The following is a 16,901-nucleotide window of genomic DNA, read 5'->3' on the forward strand; positions in this document are numbered from 1 at the left end:
TTCTGGGCTTTTCGTCATCCGCAATCTGGTTCAGGTATGCAAGGTGGCTACCTGGTCGTCTGTTCATAGCTTTACAAAATTTTATAAGGTGGATGTGCTGGCATCTGCTGATGTCGCTTGGCCACAGAGTTTTGCAGGCTGCTGTTTAGGGGGCTTTTTGGCCTTCCTTGAGAGTGTTAACTTTTTTTTTTTTTTTTTCAGGTGGGCTTCATCTGGTTTTTCTGAGGAGTCCTATGTTGCCTGACTGGCTATGTTTAGCCTTGGGGACTAGTTTGTTTTCTGCTGTAACCACCCCTCATTTTATGGCACTGCATTGGGATGTCCCTACTGATGTGCATCAGAGACTACGTCCGTCAATGAAAAGGATTGAAGTCAAAAATCCATTTTTTTTTCTGATGTCTGTCATGGTGACTTCTGTCGGGAGGGCAGGTTTTTGTTCGTCCCCTATATTGGAAGGTTGTCATGACGGATGCCAGTTTTCTAGGTTGAGACACAGTTTTCGACCCTCTGTTTGTTTAGGTTTGTTGGTCTCAAAAGTATCAAAGCTTCCAATCAACCATGGATAAAATATAGTTGTATTTTGAATGGTAGGGAGTTAGTTGGGTTTGTAATCACTTTATTTAAAACTTTTAATCCAAAGGAAAGTATTTTTAATCTCCCCTTTTAATCGCATAATTTTTTTCTAGCAAGGTTATAGGTGGGCTGAATTTTTAATAAATATCTAGAATTATGTAGCTGAAATATAATAGGACAAAGTTTACATAAAGCACAGCTGTAAATTCAGTGTGCTATTTCTTTAAATAACTTTCCAATAATCCCCTGACCCCACTACTCTCCCCCAATCAAATCCACAATTGCCTGTCCTCGCTCGCTGGAAACTTTACACCCTCTCATGCAAAGTCCCCAAGCTTGTTCACATATTTGTTTCCAATGATTAGGTTGGAGGAGATAGTCAAATCTTAATCTATGCATAATGGAGTCCTACACATCAAATTTGCCATTTAAAGCAGTTCTCAATTGCAGTTTGCTTGTATGTAAGCTTTTAGAACGGAGTATTTTGGAGTGGTGGAACAATAGTTTTCAAGGTTTGCTAATTCTGTGTGAATTAGCTTTACAATTTCATTTGTGAGGAAAACTGGTAAATGTGTATACATGTTTATTTGGCAATGTTCTGTTTGACTCAAATTCTTTAGGTAAATCTGAATGAGAATCCGAGATGCTAACTTTAGGGTTTCCTCACAGAACCTATCTTTGTCAATATACCTAACCCCCCTCTGCCCACTGTTGCTAACACTTCGGTAATTCTTATGCAAAAAGCTTTCTGAAAATAGTCATTTGAAAAGGTTGTGCACTCCTAGTGCCCAATATGAAAATATTCAGGCCGCTAATTGGTTGCTTAGGCTCCAAGCACTACCCTGGTGGTGGTACATTCTTTTATGTTTTTTTATTTTTAACACATACACACTCTTGCTTAGCATGATAAGCACACAAGTCCTAAAACACATACTGCACAGGGGGAAATCTAAAACATGCTTTATTCTTTGTGTCTTAGATGGAGCAGTGTAGTCAAAGGCAAATGTTTCTAGCTTTTTATGTGTTTTTTCTTACTCTCATGTATGTGTTTTTTTTTTTTTGTCTGCAGTGAACTGGTTCCTGCTTATGATTCCACTACATTTGTTCTGGAAAACTTCAGGTAATATTTTCTGCTTTGCTATGCTAGTAAACTTTATATCCATACTGAACCCCTTGTTAAAAAATATGTATTCTTAACACAAAGACTCTAAATTCCTTTTAGTGCTCTTTGGTCCCATGTGTATGTAGGGGCTTGGGACTATGGGATTTAGTAGTTTGCATAATGCAGTGCACTGCTCTTCTTCTTTTTTTTTTTTTTTTTTTTTGCGGCTGAGGCGATAGCGGATGGAGAGAGAGATCCGTCAGGCCCTAAAAAGTCCCAGAGGTGGCAATGACTGCCTGGTATTAAGTTGCCGAACTGGAGTACCTAAAGACCAGGCAAGAACTCAGGGTTACCGAGGATAGGAGCCATTGGCCATGGCAAGGGAAAAATGTGTGTTTCCCCCGAAAAGCCTCTCTAGAAATCCACGGCCAGCTCTTCGTCAAGCCGTCCGAGTCATATGTTTCCATGGCCCCCACTGCTTCACCTCTGCATGACAATGCCAGTCCACTAGTCAGGTTAAATGAGCTGCTCTGCAATAGGCCCAAACATCAGGCAGTCCCACCCCACCCCGAGGTCTGGGGAGATGGAGAAGTTGGAACTGAAGACATGGTTTCTGGTGCTACCAGACAAAACTACGAAACCGAGTTTATGCGTTTGAAAAAAGCAATTGGTAGCTGAATTGGGAGTGTTTGCATCAAATAAAGAATCCTGGGCAACACAATGTAATTTTAAGAGCGCTATAATGGCCAAACCACGTGTGGGTAATCATGTTCTATTGGTGTAAATCAGTCCGCTACTGTGGGAGCAAGAGGTCTATAAATAGGTAGGTGGCCAACTTCTGGTAGGACGCCAACAGCCCAGGGATTGGACAGTGTAAGAGGGCTATTTTTGCGTCTCGACAAATCGTGACATAGAAAAAGGGATTGGAGCAAGCCAAAAACCCTGGACCAAAACCCCACCAGTCTCGAGTAGGACTACCAGGTATGCAGAACGTCCCCTCTTTGCCCGCAGCTGCCCTCCCGTTTAAAAAAAAAATTTCTTTGCTAGTAGCCAAAGTAGATATGGCCCTGCAAAGGAGACCTGGCAAGAAACACCCCCGCCTTCACCTTTATCCTCTGCTTCTTCAGAGTCTGAGGTGGATTTTGCCACCGCGGACGAGAGACAGCCCACTGGGTCTGCGTTCACGCACGCTGAGTGATCTCATAATGAGGATGAGTCGTCCTCCTCTGCAGCCGCGCATGGAAAAAGCACTGGTGGAGGCCCTGATTGTATCAGTGCGAGAAACTTTAAAGTTGGAGGACTCTGCCGCTGAGTCGGCTATGCCGGAGCAATTTGGCACCTGCAAATCTTCCAAGGTAAACAAGGTTTCTCTTACGTCCTCCGACAGTCGCAGCCTCCTCTAAGTCATCACAGTTGGGTATTGACTTCCGCTCCGCAGGAGTAGCAAGGCATAAAGACTTAGTCAAAAGAACAAATGCATTTGCATATACACATCCAGGGGGGCTGTCCCATCTGGTCAATACCCCCCTGCAGTGACCACTCCCAACTCAGTTTCATTCTGCCTAGCGTCAGGAGTAGTTAGGCTTCCCTGTACTGGGGCTACAGTCTCAGCCTATCTAATCTTTTTTTATTTGATTTTCTTTTGAAAATGTCAGTTTTCTTTTACTTTACTAGCTGTTTATTTTGTCAGCTTTAGTTTTTAGTCGATTCTTCGGAACAAGATGGATTCCTGCGGTGCTGGCATTCGGACTGACCGCCCTGGTTTTCCAGGGCAGAGGGTCAGATGGACCCCCAGCCCGCCATTGAGCGTTCAGCCATGGTTCGTCCTGGCACTATGAACGACCCATCCCTGTTCGCAGCAGGGATGCAGCCGTGAGGTGGCTACCTCAGTGGACACATCTGCGATGCTGCAGTGTCATGTCCCTGGCAAACGGCACTCCCTGTCATATGAGGCATCCCACGCCATCTGGTACAGGTAAGTACTTCTGTGTGGGGCCTCTGTCTGGGGTGGCAGTCCTGTGTTGCTGTGTGTCCCCCATGTCTGTGCCTGTGTGACTCCCTGATGCGGTCCCTGCGGGGATCGCTTGTGCATGCGCTGCGGTGCTGTATGTTTTTTGGGGGTCCTCTTCCCTGTGTCACTTCGGTGCTTGTTGGGGGTGCAGACTGTGTGTGTGGCGGCCGCAGCGGGGGAAAAAACGCGCGGTCCGCCATTTTAGGTATGGGCAGGCATGTTTGGCTTCTCTATGGGCAATCTACATGCTGTTTTTGGCGCCATCCGCCCCCGTTTTGCGGTAGCCGAACTATCGTTCCGACCGCATGTCCGGCGGCCATTTTGGCGGAGCCTTCCATGCAATCCTATGGGGCAGCCATTTTCCCTGAGTCATGCAGCCTATATAGTTCAGCCTACTCTAGCAGCACTTCCTTTTCCTCTGAAGCAGGACACTCGGTGGTGACACTCTGCGGGGCTCTGCAGCTTATTGCAGCTTATTGCTCTCAATATCTTTCTGTATTGTCATTTCTGGCTCAGTTTTTTCTCTCCTGTTTTGGGGTCTTTGTCACTGTAGCTGAAGCGGTGGGCTGCGCACTCCGCAGCGATCTTAAAGGGACAGTACTAGCTGTATTGCACTGTTGCTTTTTTGTCACCTTGAGCAATGGATTCTCAGGACAGCAAATTCCCCCCAGCTCTGGTGGGGGTCCCCAGTTCTCCTGTGGCCCCTCTGAGACCTGATTTGGCCGCTGTAGTGGCGACCTTGGTGTCAAATATGGAAATGCTGATGGCTGAACGTGCTGCTAAAAAGAGGCCCAGATTGTCTCTCTCCTCTGATTCAGATGGTGATATGGCTGCTGCTACTGCGAGCGTGCCCTTTTCAGGGTCCCGCTCATCCTTGGGCCTGGTGGGGTCTGAGGGGGAGGCAGAGGTGGAAGGGGTTGATACCTCTTCCCCGGGGTCGCCTGAAGAGCGGGCGACCATGGATGAATTAATTGTTTCTGTTAAGGAAACACTACATTTGGAGGATGAGCCCTGTCCTCCGGGCGTTATGTCCTCATTTGGGACGCACAGGACCAGCAAGTCGGCGCAGGTTTTTCCTTGCCCAGCTGAGTTTCATTACACTGTTAATGAAATGTGGCGCACGTTAAAACGTCCATTCCTGGTGCCTAGTCGGTTCAAATTGCTTTATCCTTTTGCACCGGCTACGGAATCACAATGGTGTGTGCCTCCACAGGTAGATCACACTGTGGCCGTGTTAAACAAGGCTACTTTGGTTCCTTCTGAGGATACCCCAGTTTTCCGGGATCCCACGGACTGGCGGTTGGAGTCTCTGGCTCGCCATTCCTATACGGTGGCGGGCTCGTTGCTCAGACCTGTTTTCACATCCGTTTTGGTGGCTCAGGCGGTGGCTGATTGGACGAAGGTGCTTAAGAGGTGCTTAACCTCCGATTCAGTTGCTATCCAGGTTCCTCCGCAGGTTATCCTCGGAACCGCACCTGGTGATTCTGGTGGCGCCGGACTGGCCACGCTGGTCCTGGTACGCAGACGTTCACCTGGCAGTGGCGCCTCCGTGGCGGCTGCCAATGCAGGAAGATCTCCTGTCTCAGGGTCCGATCTTCCATCCTGCTTTACAGTTGCTGGCTTTAACGACGTGGCTGTTGAAAGCCAGGTGCTGAAGGATAGAGGTTTGTCTGAATCGGTGATTCCTACGCTGTTAAAGGCTAGAAAATCTACCTCCTAGGAAGATCTACTATCATACTTGGAAGATGTACTTTGCGTGGTGTGAGTCTCTTGGGGTTCACCATCGCTCCTTTTCGGTAGCTCGAACATTGGCTTTCCTCCAACAAGGGCCAGGTTTTGGCTTTAGCGGTTTTCTTTCAATGCCCATTGGCCACACATTCCTTGATGCATACCTTTATCCAGGGAGTTTGACACTTGGCTCCTCCAGTGTGGTCTCCATTGCCGCCGTAGGAACTCAGTTTGGGGCTTTCAGTTTGTCAGAAACCTCCCTTCTATTACTTCTGCGCGCAGGGTGTCTGAGCTGGCTGCTTTGACTTGTCATTCACCTTGCCTGGTGGTTCTTCGTCCCTGTCTGTCGTTCCTTCCAAAGGTCATCTCTGATTTTCATTTTAATGAAGACATTGTGTTGCCTTTCCTATGGCCCAGGCCTAAACATCCTAAGCAAATTGCCTTGCATTCCCTGGATGTGGTTCAGGCAATCAGGGTATACCTGGCAGCTACGGAGTCTTTTTGGAGGTCAGACTCACTATTTGTACTCACGACCCTGATTGCCCGAACCACATCGAGGGAATGCAAGGCAATTTCCTTAGGATGTTTAGGCCTGGGCCATATGGAAGGCAACACAATGTCTTCATTAAAATGAAAAGGGTTGGCTGCTTTTGTTGCGACCATTTCCAGATGTATCAGAAACACAGTGATTCAGGCCTATTCAATTAAGGATCAGGTTCCTCCTTTCCCTGTTAATCACACACTCTACTTGGGAGCTTAGTGCCTCCTGGGGCTTCCGTCATCAGGCATCAGTGCTGCAGTTTTTGCAAGGCGGCCACCTGGTCCAGTGGCGGCTGGTGCTCAAAATTTTTGGTGGGGCGCAAACAGAAAAATGTAATGGGCATTGATTTGCGGCAAAAAACGCTGTAAAAAATTGCATGACTTTGAGGTCGCAAAAATGTGAAAGGGGCCTTCAGTAATTAAGGTATAGCGACCAGCGCGCCCCCTTTCAATGCACAGTGACCAGTGTGCCACCTTCAAAACAGTGACCAGCGTGCCCCCTTTCAATGCAGTGACCAGCGTACATGCCCCTTTTCAATGCAGTGACCAGCGTACATGCCCCCTTTCAATGCAGAGACCAGCGTACATGCCCCCTTTCAATGCAGAGACCAGCGTACATGCCCCCTTTCAATGCAGAGACCAGCGTACATGCCCCCTTTTCAATGCAGTGACCAGCGTACATGCCCCCTTTTCAATGCAGTGACCAGCGTACATGCCCCCTTTCAATGCAGAGACCAGCGTACGTGCCCCCTTTCAATGCAGTGACCAGCGTACATGCATGCCCCCTTTTAATGCAGTGACCGGCATACATGCCCCCTTTCAATGCAGTGACCGGCGTACATGCCCCCTTTCAATGCAGTGACCGGCGTACATGCCCCCTTTCAATGCAGTGACCGGCGTACATGCCCCCTTTCAATGCAGTGACCGGCGTACATGCCCCCTTTCAATGCAGTGACCGGCGTACATGCCCCCTTTCAATGCAGTGACCGGCGTACATGCCCCCTTTCAATGCAGTGACCGGCGTACATGCCCCCTTTCAATGCAGTGACCGGCGTACATGCCCCCTTTCAATGCAGTGACCGGCGTACATGCCCCCAATGCAGAGATCAGCGTGCATGCCCCCTTCAATGCAGTGACCAGCGTACATTCCCCCAATGCAGAGATGAGCGTGCGTGCCCCCTTTCAATGCAGTGACCAACATACATTCCCCCATTGCAGAGATCAGCGTGCGTGCCCCCTTACTTACCTGGAGCAGCATCAGCGGCGGCGGGCGGCTTCTCCTCAGTCCCCCGGCGCGGCTTCTCCTCAGTCCCGGCGGCGCATCTCCTCCAGTCCTCCCGCTCCTGCCTCCTCCTCGGCCAGTGGCATGGGGTTTGCCTTGCGGCCAATCATGAAACGCGTATCGGACAAAGTAGATGTGTTGGCTTCTGCGGATGCTTCCTTTGGCCGGAAAGTTTTGAAGGCTGCTGTTTAGGGGGGTCTGTTCCCTCTTTGGGGGGTGTAGTGTTCAGTTTGGGCTCAAGTTGTTTTTTTGTTGCGCTCCTGTTTACCTGGTTGCCAGGTCGGGAAAGAAGAGATCTTCAGGACAGTGTGAATCAATACACTGGGCATAATAGCATAGGGCTGCTTCCACACTGATGTGCTGCAGTTTACCTTCACCACAAGTGCAGTGCAGTGTACCTGCAACTTTCCTGTGTCTTTGACCATAGACTTCAGTTCTATCCTACTGATTTGGTGCACTTTCTGAATGCAGGAGTTTTGGTGCACTTTTAGAAAGTGCACCGCACCTGCAGGATATAATAGAAGTCTATGGCAAACGCAGCTAACCCAGGTAAACCGCAGTACATCAGTGTAAAAGCAGATTTTTAAAGGGCTCAGAATCGTAACGGTTCATTTAAATTTGTAGTTTGGGAGTTGGTAAAACACCATAGTTAGGATGTGTTTTTACCACCCCTGCCCCAATTGCAACCCCTTAGCTGCTGCAGTGGCCAGGGGTGTACACATGTCGTAGAAGAAGTTATACGGCTTGTCATGGTTGGTGGGTGTAGCACCTGCTGTAAATGTCCCATTCAAGTGATTGAGGCTACCCTTCAAGCACCCTGCAACCTTGTGCAGTTTAAAAAGGAGTTAAAGCAGGCAGAGTTGTGTTGCTTTCTCACCACCTGCTTTAACCCCTTGGATCCCGCAGAAGCATGCTGTTGTGCGGCGCTTGCAGAGTGCCCCCATTTACTTGAATGAGTCATGTTTGGCAGGCGGCAGCACCCGCCAAAAGAATCGGGGCTTAATTCCTGCTACGGCATGTGTACACGTTTTGTCTGCTACCTAAGCAGCTAAAGGGGTAGGGTATGGTAGCAGTAAATCCATGAATCAATCGCAGGGTTTTAAAAAAAAAAAAAAAAAAAAACTCCCCAAGTTTGTTTGAACAAGCTCTAAGAGTGCTGCTGCCGAATGCAATTAAAGGCTCATTCGCAAGTGTAGCAGGCACTACTGCTCCTCTGAAAAGCGATCCAAGTGTGTTTGACAGGCGGTGAGGAGGCAGTATGTTGCCTCCTCACCACCTGACCTAAACCCATGATTGCCAAGCAATGCAGGCAATTGTGACACTGTAGTACAGCAATTAGAGGTTTAAATCAGGTGTGAGGAGGTGACATTGTGCTTAGTTATTTTGACTTCTCCCATGTTGTTCATGTAGATCTCCACCTCTATAAGACTGCCTACCCCTGATTTAGAGTAACAATGTTCTCTTTTTTTAAAGTACTATGTCTATCAACAGTATTACATTTATGAATAAAAACAAGTAAGACACTGAAGTAAAAAGCTTCAAGTTAAAAAATTGGCCAGAAATGATTATCTGTCAGAACAGAATATGCCCTTATTATAGATCAAGACAATTCTGCAGCTGTCATTACTGTCAAAATGTATTTTGGGCAATTATCTTTGTGTGAAAAATTAGTGCAATTACTGTGCCAAATGTCCTAAGCCCAGTTATTCTGTTAATACCTTTTTGAATTTTTTTTTCTGTACAGTCTATTTTTGTTTTGGGTATGTTTTTTTTTTTTAATTCTAGAAGTTTTACCCAACATGTATACTAGCAATATGCAATGAAGAACACCCCTTCCCTACTTATAGTGTAACTGTTATAAGAAAAATCTTTTTTTTTTCTTTTCTTTTTTTATAGTAATCTAAACATGGTGGTTTGTGACTCCAAAGCATACAGATTCTATAAAATTATTTGATGCAGTCTGAAATTTAGTCTTGCTTTTACTACCAACTCATAATGTAACAACCTTTAACAGCAAAAGATATCTGTATGGGGGTCAGTGGTTGCAGCGCTGCTAATAAATATATATAAATACTGAAATAAATATGAAGTGTTCTTAAAACTGATCTGTGTTACTTAAATAAATCAATCAATAAATAAATAAAGTGCCAATATGGCCTGAACTCTGTGCAAATAAGCAATAAAAACCATAAAAACTGTGCAGATATTACAATGTAAAACTCATGGGAAAAGTGCAACCTAAGTGCATGATGAACAGTCCATAAACAGTCCTTAAGTAAAAAACACAGGAGCTTGATGCTTAATTCTTGCTGCTTCGGGGTATCCCCCTTTGGGTATCTACTTACCACTAGATGGTTAGGTTGAAGCAGAATGAGCTGATGTTAAATTCCTTTGGCTCCTGTAGGGCTGATTATGCTGTGGGTTGGAAGCGATCCTATTTCAAGGTGCAGTAATCCCTGGTGTCCTCATGGAAATAAAATACTCAACATAGTGAGGACCGTTTAAAATACATTTTATTTCATTAAATTACAAAGGGATACTCACAAACATAGAACAATATTGAGCCTATATCATATTTCCTAAGCTCTGTGCGGTGGTAAGCTGCTCCTCAGCGTTCACTACCCCGACCGGAAGTCACGTGGCTGCCTCTCGGCCAATGGCTAGACGCGTTTCGCTGTGGACACAGCGTCATCTGTAGCTGGCTATTGGAGGTGCCACAAGTGTTATAAAGCCACGCTGAGAACTTCTTCCGGTATTCTAAATACTGCAGTACACTTGCTACATCTGTTGCAATCATAATGATTGTTTTCTTTTTTCCTTCTATTATTATAAATGAGGTATCTCTTGTGGATATTAAATTTATTTTCGTGCTTGAATTAGCAATCATTATGATTAGTGTTAAACGTCCTGGATGTGTAATGTTGCCCCCTAGTGGAGCTTTTGGAAAAATCTGTACTGATAAAAGCACTTACTAATGATCCCGTCGGATCATTGTAATATATATAGGTATGACCTTGAAATTACTGCTCTCTATATACTCAGTATCAATTTATCATTAAAACATAATAGATTGGAAACTTTATAAGTTATATCATGCAATTAATAAAGTGATGAATGCTAAGTTAATATATGGACCCCCTACTGGTCCAACTAAGGAATTGTTTCCATCCTATAGCCATATGCTAAGACCATACATATGCCAATTGTTAACAAATCTTAACGATTTTGGTTTTTGATTGTTTTGTGATTATACTTTAGAATCTAGGGTTACACTTACATCAGGGATATATTATACATTAAATAAATAAATAAAAGATGTGAGATTAAAAATTACAGGATAAAACGTGAGATTAAATTTAAAAATTTTAAAAATCATTTATGACGCAATTGATGTCAATTTCTACGTTTAAACCCTTAGGTACCATACTTCCTAATTTGTGTATCCACCAAGTCTCGTTCTGTGAGATAGCTCTTGTCATGTTGGTGCCCCTCCAATGTTTGACGATTGTGTCTATCCCACAGAACTTCAACTTACTTGGATCCTTGTTGTGGCAGATACGGAAGTGATTGGACAAACTGTGCTTTTTGAACCCATTTTTGATATTTGTAACATGTTCTCTCAGTCTGATTCGGAGTTCTCTTGTCGTACGTCCCACGTACTGGAGACCACACTCGCATTCTAATAGATAAGTAACGTGTGTGGTTCTACACGTAATGAATTTATCTATTTTAAATTGTTGTCCCGTGGCTGTGGATTGGAATTGTGTTTCCTTTCTCGATTTATTTGTTTTGCATGTGCGGCATATGACACAATTGCCGCACCTATAATACCCTTTTTGGTCAAAAAATGTATTCAGTTTTTTTGGGGGGTCTGGTACGTTTTTAGCCAGTTTATCTTTTAAAATGGGGGGTCTTCTGTATATGAACTGTGGTTTTTTGGGTAAAATCTTACTAAAGGTTGGATCTCTCAATAAAATGGGCCAGTGTGTTTTAAAGATTTTTTCTAATTGTTTATACTGTTTGCTAAACTCTGTACAAAAAGCCGTTTGGTAAGGTGTGTTCGTTTTTTTACTTGGTTTTAAAAGTTCCTTTCTATCTAATTTCAAAACTTTTTGTTGAATATGTTGCAAAGTTGATGGTTTATACCCTTTATCTTGGAATTTTTGTATTAATACCTCTGATTGTGTTAGATAATCTTGCTCTCAATTTCTTTTGATCCTGAGCAATTGCCCTTTGGGTACCGCTGATAGCCATTTGGGATGGTGGTTACTATTTATTGGAATATAGCTATTCCTATCGGTGCTTTTGAAAAATGTTTTTGTGGACATTTGGTTGCCGGATTTAAAGATTTTTAAATCTAGATAGTTGATTTCTGCCTGGTTTATAGTGGCCGTGAAAGAAATTTGGTACCTATTATTATTCATAAGTTCAATGTACTCTGCCAGAGATTCTTGCGATCCTTCCCATATAATTAAAATATCATCTATATAGCGCTTGAAGCCTCGTAGCTGTGGGTGGGGGTGTTTAAAAATGTATTCCATTTCCCACTTATTCATAAAAATGTTGGCTACTGTGGGTGCGTATCTGTAGACTAATGCAGACATTCAGAACCTGGAGCCAAAGATGGTTAGATTTATTCCTCTTTGGCACATGCACAGCCATGTTTAGATGATATAAGGCAAATGTTTTTCTTGATCGATTACATGCAAATGTGGTGTAAAAATATATAATTCTAATTTCACAAAACCAGGCATGTTTCTTCAGGTATTGATACATAACAAATGCAGCTTTCTAAGGGCTCCTCATACATTGGTTTAGCAGCATGGAAAGATCATTAGCCCCTCTGATTATCACTGTCCTGTGTATGTCCCAGATTGCAAGGCTAAATTACTTCTGTTATCTGCGCTAATGTTAAATGGCTTGAATTGGTGATCTCTTGACTGTCTGTGTTTTGTTTTCTTGCATGGTAGCTTCTATGGTTTTCTTCACATCATGCATTTGATGGCCAGATTTTTACAGGTCAGCCATCAAACCAGCCCCATGGGTGATGGATGCGAATCAGTATAACATATAAATATAGGTTTCTAATTTCAAAATCTGATGTTTAGTTTGGGATCCATTAGAAGCACTTTGTATTTACAGGCGGTCCCCGGGTTACGAACACAATAGGGACTGTAGGTTTGTTCTTAAGTCGAATTTGTTTGTAAGTCGGAACATGTACTTTTTTAAGTGTAACTCCAGCCCAAAAAATTCATAAGGATACAGACAGCAGTACAAACCTCATTGTGGCTCTAACCCCACACCATACAGTACTGTACTAGCCAAAACTAAAAGGCTAAAAGAGACCCAGAAGGATAGTTACATTCAACATAGCTAGAAGTACAAGTACAATACAGTGTTCCTGCTCCCAATACAGAGTAATGTAATCTCACCAGTTTCCAGACAGTTCCACCAGCTTCTGCCTGTGCAGTGGGATGCTTCTGGGCAGTGTGGGGCAATAAGTACATGTAGTACATGCAGCGTGCATTGTGGCCGGCACTAAGATGGATGCTATCCAGCACAGGAGCGAGAAGAAGCCGTAAGAAGCCAGCAGTGACATCACGCGGGCGCCGCCACAGTTCGTAAATAGGAGTCGTTCGTCACGCCCCCGTTCGTAAGTAGGAGTCGTTCGTCATGGGGCCCCGTTCGTAAGTAGGAGTCGTTCGCAACTCGGATGTTCGTAAGTCGGGGACTGCCTGTATTGATTATTAATTGATTCGCACAAATAATTCACTTTGCAAATATAGTGTATATTTTTCTGATTATTACTAATATCAATTTTTCTTGATTTGAAAAATGCACATTAGCACTATCGCCCTCTTGAATAAGAGTAATATTTATTGATTTGCTTTTAAACTAAACATTAGATTTTGGAATAAGAAACCTATATTTATAAGTTCTACCAATTCGCATCGATCACCCTTGAAGTGCAGTAGTCCCCCTATATTAATTGTTTCATTAGACTGTCTGAGGTACCAGTTACTGTACGAGCAGCATCAGGGGTACAATTTTATGTAATTTTCCTATGACAGCGCAAGAATCACACATAGAATACCATCAAACCAGCCTAATATGCTTGTTAACATGTTTGAAAATTATTCTGTCTTCCTCTTTTTTTTTTTTTCCCCCCCAGCACTTTACGCCAGCGAGCTGACCCAGTGTACAGTCCACCTCTGCAAGTATCGGGTCTTTGCTGGAGGTTAAAGGTTTATCCGGTGAGTTAGCAATCTTGATTGAAGTGTAATTTTATTAATAAAGATGAGCATCTAATGCATTTGAAAGCAGACTTCAATATACAAACTGTTAAAATTGATTTCTAGGCAGAATGGAATGCTGGTCTTACTAGGGGATTATAGATTAAATCTTTACCTAATACTGATATCTAGAGTGTTAGTTGGTCACATTTTAACTGGACTTAACCACTTGGTTACTGCCGGGGCCATATACCCCCTTCCTGCCCAGGCCAATTTTCTGCTTTCAGCGCTGTCACACTTTAAATGACAGTTGCGCGATCATGCAATGTTATGCTATGATATTTCATTTTTGCTAAACAAAAAAAGACGGAAAATGTTGGGAAAAATGTGCGCTGATGAGGCTGCACTGGTGGGCACTGATAGGCTGCTCTGATAGGCGGCACTGAGACACTGGTAGGTGACACTGATGGGCAACATTGCTAGGTGGCAATGATGGGCACTGCTAGACTGCATTGATGGGCACTGATACACTGGTAGGTGGCACTGATGGGCAGCACTTAAAGGTGGTATTGATGGGCACTGATTGGCAGCACTGATGGGCACTGATTAGCAGTACTAATGGGCACTGGTAGGCAGCATTCATGGGCACTGATAGGCATCATTGGGCGCTAATGGGGAGGCACTTTTGAGGTGGCACTGGTGGGCACTGATTAGCAGCACTGGTGGGGGCAGCGTGGGACCGATGTCCCTCTAACAGGTGATCCACGTTCGCTTTTTTCCCTTCATGCTGTCAACATGAAAAAGAAAAAAAAAAAAGCCGATGACCGGCTTCTGTTTGCATCACGTGATTAGCTTACATTCGCTGACAGCTGATCATATGGTTAAGGTCCGTGTTCAGCCCTCTACTCTTATCCGTGATCAGCCGAGTCCCAGGGTGTGCGTGACGTCCAGGTACGTCCTCCCGCCATTTTAGGCCCACGCTTTAGCCATCTTTCGGCTATAGCACCGGCGTGAAGTGGTTAACCTCTTCAAGTCCGCAATATAGCCGAAAGACGGCTATAGCGCGGACCTTAATTGCCGGGATGGCGTCCATGTACATCCTTATTTGCATGAGCTGCCTGCGTGCTCCCTGCGGGGCACGCACGGCTTGCTCTATGATCAGCGAGTCCATGAAATTCGGCTGATCGGAGTAAGGGGCAGGTCCTTGCCTTTTACCACATGATCAGCTGTCAGCCAATGACAGCTGATTATGTGATGTAAATGGCAGTCGATGATCAGCTGTTTTTTTTCTCTCCTCACGCTGTCAGTGTGAGGAGAAAAAAAGCTGATCGCCGCTGCTGTCAGAGGGACAGCGGTCCTCAAGAGGAGAGGGAAATCTGTGCCCACCAGTGCCACCTACCAGTGCCCACCAGTGCCACCTTATCAGTGCCCATCAGTGCAGCCTATCAGAGCCCATCAGTGCTGCCTCATTAGTGCACATAAATGAAGGAGAAAAATTACCTGTTAGCTAAATTTAATTTACTTTATTTATTTTACCTGTTAGCTAAATTTAATTTAACAAACTATAAAAAGTTTTGTTTTGTTTTTTTCAAAATTTTCAGGCTTTTTTTGTTGAGCAAAAAATAAAAACACCCTTAGTGATTAAATACCACCAAAAGAAAGCTGTATTTGAAAAAAATTAGAAAAATTTCATTTAGGTACAGCATTGCATGACCGCGCAATTGTCATTCAAAGTGCGACAGCGCTGAAAGCTGAAAATTTGCCTGGGCAGCAAGGGGGTTTGAATGCCCAGTAGGCAAGTGGTTAAACTGGTTTTGCAGTGGTGAAAAGTGTTTCATAGCTTATTCAAGCCATTTTATTTCAGTTCTGGTATTAGATCTGAAGTGGCTAGGCTATGCTTTGAAACCTCATCTTCAGTATACAGAATAAGTCTAGTTGAATGTGACGAACCACTACTAGATATAGCATGACATGGATAAATGCTAGCCTTCAGAGACATCCAACGCTGACGCTTAGGTTTTTAATGTGTATATAATTTCTCTTTTGTACATTGACGGACACAGCTCCTGATTGTTCTTAACCATTGGGTTATACTGCCCCCTACTAGGCAGGAAAAAGCTTGACTACGCCTATGGGCAGTCCCAGGGGGGTATGCACCCACACTCAGCTAGAGGCACTCAGTTTTTTTTCTGCCTAGTCAGGAGTAAGGACCTAGTTCCTTGCTGGAATTTCTGGTCCTGGCAATTTTTTTTCCTTTTTAAATGGATTTTTTTCCTATCGTTATTTTGAATGAAGACATTGGGTTGCCTTCCCTATGTCCCAGGCCTACACATCCTAAGGAAATTGCTCTGTATTCCCTGGATGTGGTTCTGGCAATCAGGGTGTACCTGGCAGCTACGTAGTCTTTTAGAAAGTCGGACTCACTATTTGTACTCGCGTTTGGACCTCGAAAAGGGTTGGCCATTTCTGCTGCGACCATTTCCAGATGGTTTAGACAGACAGTGATTCAGGCCTATTCAATAAGGGTCTGGTTCCTCCTTTCACTGTTAAGGCGCACTCTACTCAGCGCTTAGTGCCTCCTGGGCCTTCCGTCATCAGGCATCAGTGAAGCAGGTTTGCAAGGCGGCCATCTGGTCGTCGGTGCACACTTTTACAAAGTTTTACAAAGTAGATGTGTTGGCATCTGCGGATGCTTCGTCTGGCTGCAAGGTTTTTCAGGCTGCTGTTTAGAGGACGTGGTCCTCTTTGAGGGTGTGTTGTTTTTTTTCAGGTGAGCTCCAGTTTTGGTTGAGCTCCATGTTACCTGGTTGGCTATGGTTAACCTTGGGTATTCTTTTCTTCTGTTTTCCCAACCCTCATGTTTAACTGTGCTTTGGGACGTCCCAATGATTAAGAAGAATCAGGAGCTGTGTCCATCAATAGAGACTTACCGTAAAATACATTTCTCTGATTTTTATTGACACACAGCACCCACCCCTCTGTGGAGTTGGCTTTTTTCTGACACTGCTTATAACAAAACTGAGTGTCTATAGCTGAGTGTGGGTGTATATGGTATACCCCCTGCGACTGCCCATAGGCGCAGTCAAGCTTTTCCTGCCTAGTGTTCTACTACTGTAGTGGGCAGTATAACCCAATGGTTAAAAAGAATCGGGAGCTGTGTCCGTCAGTGAACATCAGCTAAATGGATTTTACGGTAAGTCAAAAATTCAATTTTTGTTTTAATCTCCCATTGGGCTGAACTCAATTGTTGAGACTTCCTTGTGACTAAAGCACATCATTACTTTGATTTCTTTTTTACTATACGCTTAACTTGCCAATAATGCGCAAAGAGACAAAGCCAAAATGCAATTTAACTTGAAAGCCACCATTTCAAACTTTACTTTCCTAACACCTTCCCTCCTGGCCTATAGTACAATGATGGCCAGACGGCAG

General features: G+C 44.4%; 1 protein-coding gene across 2 annotated transcripts in view; it reads left to right on the forward strand.

The window, feature by feature from the left end:
• TRIM37 (tripartite motif containing 37) overlaps nucleotides 1-16,901 on the forward strand; it is a 442,208-nt gene that overhangs the window by 135,502 nt on the left and 289,805 nt on the right. For both annotated transcript variants that reach the window (XM_082244828.1, XM_082244829.1), the window contains exons 10-11: nucleotides 1,643-1,693; nucleotides 13,409-13,490. In XM_082244828.1, the coding sequence (XP_082100954.1) occupies nucleotides 1,643-1,693; nucleotides 13,409-13,490 (133 nt within the window). The remainder of the gene's footprint in view (nucleotides 1-1,642; nucleotides 1,694-13,408; nucleotides 13,491-16,901) is intronic.

The sequence above is a fragment of the Pelophylax lessonae genome (assembly GCF_965119305.1).
Source record: "Pelophylax lessonae genome assembly, chromosome: 2".
Classification (NCBI taxonomy): Eukaryota; Metazoa; Chordata; class Amphibia; order Anura; family Ranidae; genus Pelophylax; species Pelophylax lessonae.